General features: G+C 43.0%; 1 protein-coding gene across 1 annotated transcript in view; it reads right to left on the bottom strand.

Moving 5' to 3' along the window:
* The window catches only part of CANX (calnexin), a 26,899-nt gene extending 21,697 nt beyond the window's left edge, over window positions 1-5,202 (bottom strand). Inside the window, exons 1-2 of the mRNA XM_019661426.1 lie at window positions 5,078-5,202; window positions 4,559-4,617 (exon numbers count right to left, since the gene is read on the bottom strand). Of these exons, the coding sequence (XP_019516971.1) occupies window positions 4,559-4,617; window positions 5,078-5,196 (178 nt within the window). The 5' untranslated portion in view covers window positions 5,197-5,202. The remainder of the gene's footprint in view (window positions 1-4,558; window positions 4,618-5,077) is intronic.
* Between the last annotated feature and the right edge of the window lie 227 nt (window positions 5,203-5,429).

Here is a 5,429-nt window from a genome sequence, read left to right as displayed (position 1 = left end):
CACGCTGGCTGCCGGCCACACACGGTAGCCCATGGCAACCCACTGCCACAGGGGCTGCAGCCTACGCCGTCGCCTCACGGCAACCCAGCTCCAGGTTGAGCTGTTGTTCAGCATCTTAGCTGTGGAGGGCAGTGTCACTGGCCCTCATATGTGGGATCCAACCCGGGGCCCTCTGGCATCCCAAGCCAGTTCTTAACCATCGTGCCACTCGGCCGGCCCCCAATGTGACTATATTTGAAGGTAGGACCTTCGAAGTAATTAAAAGAGATCCTAAGAGTGGGATCCTACTCCAGGAGACTGGTGCCCACATAAGAGTGCATGTGCAGAACAAAGTCCGGTGAGGACACAGCGAGATGGCAGCTCTCTGCTAGCCAAGGACAAAGTCCTCACCAGAAAAGGACCTTGCGACACCTTGATCTTGGACTTCAGCCCCCAGAACTGTGAGAAAATAAGTCTCTAGTGTTTAAATCACTATTGTTAAGTTTGATACTCTGTTATGACAGCCTGAGCAGACGATTGTATAACTGTCCTTCGGTATTTAAGCATAATGCTGTAAGGCAGGCAGCAGCGTCACCTGGGGGCCTGTTAAAGCAGGCTGCTGGGCCTCACCCAGAGCATGTCTGGTCTGGGCTGGGTCCAGATTTCACCTAACAAGTTCCAGGGGATGCTGAGGCTGCTGACTCAGAAACACACTTTGAGAACCACTGATAGGGGTTTATGAATAATCCACTTGCACTTTGTGATCCAGTTTATAAAGCACTTTCATACACTGTTTCATGTAAGCCTCCCATGAGGTTATTACTCTTTTTGTTTTGCACATTAGGAACAAAGACAGTGAAATTCAAATAACCTACTCTTATCACAACTAATAGGTAAGTCAAAGACTCCAAATCCTGTATTTCTATTACTAGACCCAATGTCACTATGTAGCTGAATAGTGAGGGATGTGACAGAGACAGAGGACAGAAAGACCAGTCAGTAAGAGCAGCACTAACTGCAGTGATCTGGAATAGAGGGTGTTCAAGGAAGGTTTAGAGAGGGAGGGTGTGACTGCACAACACCAAGGAACCTGGGAAAGCAAGGAGTCATCCCCATGGGGGAGGGAGGAGGGGGGACAGAATGACCCCATTTTAAAGGAAAAGCTTCCAGGTCGCAGCAGCTGGAGCCCTGGAAGCCCCAGCAACTCAGAAGTGCACTTCTCTCCCACCACCATTTCCCCTACACCCCGAGTTGCAGACCTATTTTTTTAGGTAAGAGAAGTATGCAGGTATACACCCATTACTTTCACATTATTCAGAGGGTTGTTATGAGGAACCACTATTGCCAAACCATGACAAATTGGTTCTCACAGCTGCACACTTACAAGCCTCAGCCCCTGCTGGCTTTACCTATGCTGTTTTAACAACTGTAATTTGCAAATGCTCCAAAGAAAATGCTACAGTTAACTTGTCTAGTTCCAAGAGCCACTATTAAGCCATCTTAAATGTTCCAGGTGTTATTAGAGACCTGTCCACACTTACAAACAATTGAAGACTGTTTTTTTTTTTTNAAAAAAAAATCTTAAAAAAAAAAAAATTGAGTAATGACCACGAAGCCCCCTCTTATTTAAAATTCAGGCTTTCAGGAGCTGGCCGAGTGGCTCAGGTGGTGAAGAGCACGAGCTCTGAGCAACAGGGTTGCCAGTTCAATTCCCACATGGGCCAGTGATGTTGTGCCCAAGCTGAGCTGTCAACGGAGCTGGTGAAAGCACATGCTCTTAGCAGCAAGGTTACCAGTTCTACACAGGTAAGAGATGGTGGGCTGTGCCCCACCCCACAGCTAAGATTGAACACAGCACCTTGAGCTGAGCAGCCGCCGAGAGGCTGGATGGCTCAGTATTCAACAAGGTTGCCGATTCAACTCCCGCATGGGATGGTGGACTACAGCCCTCCACCCCCACCCCCACTCACCTCCCCCGAAACTAGATTGAAAGCGGTGACTGACTTAGAGCTGAGATTGTGCCCTCCATAACTAAGATTGAAGGACAACAACTTGACTTGGAGCTGATGGATCCCAGAAAAACACAATGTTCCCCTCCCCAATAAAAAATTTTTTTAAATCTAAAAAAAAAAAAAAAATTAAGGCTTTCAAATTAGAGCTAAAAGGAATTTTATTGGGAATATTTCATTTTCCAAATAAAGAAAGGAAGCCCAGAGAGATTCAGGGGTTTTCCTAAAATCAGTTAGTCAAAAGATTCAACTTCAAGAAAATTTCAAAAGAAAACTCAAACATAAACAATAGTCCTCACACAGAATGTTAGCTACAGAGATCTAGAATGTACAAATACAATTTCAAAGTAACCCCTTGCATTTGTAAAAAGCCTGACAGTCGGCAAAAGCCTCTTTCATGTATTAATTTATAATGAGCATTGATTAAAACATTAGTGATATAGATGTATTAGAGAATTGTACACCTGAAATCTATGTAACTTTGCTAACAATTGTCACCCCAATCAACTTTAATTAAAAAAAACACATTACAGTGAAATGATGACACGCTAACTAGCTTCACATTAAATACTTAATAGATACTGCTGTTGTGCAAAGATCAAGTGTAGATATAGTTTTAAATTAGTGTTTTGTTTTGTTTTTAAAATTGGGTAATTGGGGGAGGGGAACAGACAAGTTGCTGTCCTTTTGTTCTTCAGTCTAGTTGTTGAGGATGTTGCTTCACTGGCCCATGTTGGTATTAGCATTGCACTCTTCCCAGGTGAACCAGATCAGTCACCGGCCTCTGGACGTCCACTCACAGCAGCTCTTGGCAGCTCACACCAGCTGCCGGCCACTCACGCTGGCTGCCGGCCACACACTGTAGCTTATGGCAGCCCGCTGCAACCTATGCCGTCACCGGCGACTCAGCAGCAGCCCAGCTCCAGGTCCAGGTCAAGCTGTTGTTCAGCATCTTAGCTGTAGAGGGCAGTGCCACTGGCCCTCATGTGGGATCCGATCCAGGGCCCTGATGCTCAGAGCTGGCATCCCAAGCCCGCTCTTAACCAATTTGCCACTCGGCCGGCCCATTAAATTAGTGTTTTAAGAGTCAACAAAAAATATTAAACAAAGGACCAGCTACTTTTCTTATTTTCTAAACACTTAAGTGCCTTTAGTATTGTTATTAGATTGTCACAGGTGGTAGGGGATCCTCTTTCCAAGGACCACAGAAACTGAGCCACGTGGATGCACAAAATGACTTGGTCGTTATGTAGGATTCCAATTCTGCACGATGAAGAGTTCTGGAAATGGAGGTGATAGTTACATAATAATTTGAGTGCATTTAATGCCATTGAACTGTATGTACACTTAATGGTTAAGATGGCAAATCATATGATATGTGTGTTCACCACAATTTAAAAAAAAGAGCTTAATTTTTCTTGGTCTCTGGTTTATAATGGAGCCCTTTGTTTCTCAGGCAAAAACAAAAACAAAGAAAAACAGAAAAAAACTGAAGTCAGAGCTCCTTCTTCAACTTCAATGGCCCAATTCACAACCATGGCTGCCATTTCACCAATTAAGTGTCTAGAAAAAGTGTAAATCAAGTTATTCTAATGCTGAATTCAATGCCTAACTTCTCGTAAACTCTAAACTTTAAAGTAACTCAGCACATAGAACTAGACTTTCGTGTATCATCTGGTGTATCATTTATTTTTGCATCTTGGGACTGTGTTAATGAAATGGAAGAAGGTCAAGTTCATTAGATTCCTAAATGCTTAGCATTCAGGCATGCAGAAAATAAAAGTGCTAAATAACCTTTCTGGGACTGGTATTTGTTTTTAGAAGAAACTCTCTATGTCAACATTCTGCTATGGTTTCTCACATATGTGCAAAACACCAGCAATCTTTTATTCGCTGCCAAGACTCCTATTGTCTGCCGACAAAATAATATACTTGGCGTAGCAATATGGCTTTGTTTATTTACAGCTACAAGGGGTTCTCTAAAGCCACACAGGCTGATTCAACACTTTTATCTAAATCAACTCTACACAACTTCCAAGTTCTCTCTCTCATAGAAACAATGCTATAAATGGTGGTTGGATCCCCAGGGATAAGCTACAAAACTTAATTAGCCCAAAACACAGCTAAAACAATATACGGTTACAACTTTTAAGAAGTAAAACAAGGGCCGCCGGGTGGCTCAGTTGGTTAGAGCGAGAGCTCTGAGCAACAGGGTTGCTGGTTCAATTCCCACATGAGCCAGTGAGCTGCGCCCAAGCTGAGCTGCAGCTGAGCTGCCAATGGGCAGCCGGATGGCTCAGCTGGTGAGAGCGCGTGCTCTTAACAATAAGGTTGCTGGTTTGATTCCCACATGGGATGGTGGGCTGCACCGCCCCGCAACTAGATTGAAAGCAGCAACTAGACTTGGAGCTGAGCTTGTGCCTTCCACAACTAAGACTGAATCTAAGACTTGACCTGGAGCTGATGGGTCCTGGAAAAACACAACGTTCTCCTTCTAATTCCCCAACACTATTCCCTTCCCCAATAAAAATCTTAAAANTTATTATATTTAAGTCAAATTTAAATCTCACCGTCATATTTGGCAATTTCATCATCAGTGTCATCTTTCTTGGCTTTGGATAAAACCCACCTGTAATTAAGACAAACCCCAAAATTAAGATCCAAATGATAGTTGACCTGTGAAAAGTAATGTAAATACTAATAAAAGGAGGACCTATTCAGTTCTTCCTAGCCTACTTAACCACTCTACTTTCAACGTTTAAATCTGCCATGTAAGTAGCAATAATATATTGTACTCAACTCAAAAGCCTAAGAAGTGCCAAACACATAAAATAATTCCACTATTTTTTAAGGCTCAAGAGAAAAAAATTTTTCTCAAATAACAAAATGTAGGGTGAAGAGGAGTGAGAAATGGAAGCGAGAACCACATGTTCTAAAAGATGACTTTCCTAAATAGGCATCAATACTGGAGATATAAAAACTAGATATTTCACTATATAAGACGTTATCCTAAAAGGAATCCAGTATTCCATTTTATTTACATGATGTTTGTTTGCCTCTAAGACTTTTTTCCCCTAAGAAACACTTACCCCGACAAAGTTCCTCTGTCAAAGGAATCAGCAAAATACACTTCCCCTGTAGGAATGGGAGCTTTGTAGGTGACCTGTGTTAAACACAAAAATGAACTGAGAATTGACATTTTCAACATTTCTTTCTTAGTAGGATTTATTCTCTTGGTTCCCTTCCCATTATCACAAAAATTTCATGGCTGGCCCTTGAATTCAATCCATATAATTTATCTTTGGCAAGATGTAACAGAGGCGGGGCCGGCCGAGTGGCGCGATGGTTAACAACTGGCTTGGGACGCCAGAGGGCCCCAGTTCGGATCCCACATGTGAGGGCCAGTGACACTGCCCTCTACAGCTAAGATGCTGAACAACA

Source organism: Hipposideros armiger, unplaced genomic scaffold, assembly GCF_001890085.2.
Source record: "Hipposideros armiger isolate ML-2016 unplaced genomic scaffold, ASM189008v1 scaffold_347, whole genome shotgun sequence".
Taxonomy (NCBI): Eukaryota; Metazoa; Chordata; class Mammalia; order Chiroptera; family Hipposideridae; genus Hipposideros; species Hipposideros armiger.
Note: the sequence above shows the minus strand (reverse complement) of the source record. Positions and strands in the feature narration are given on the sequence as shown.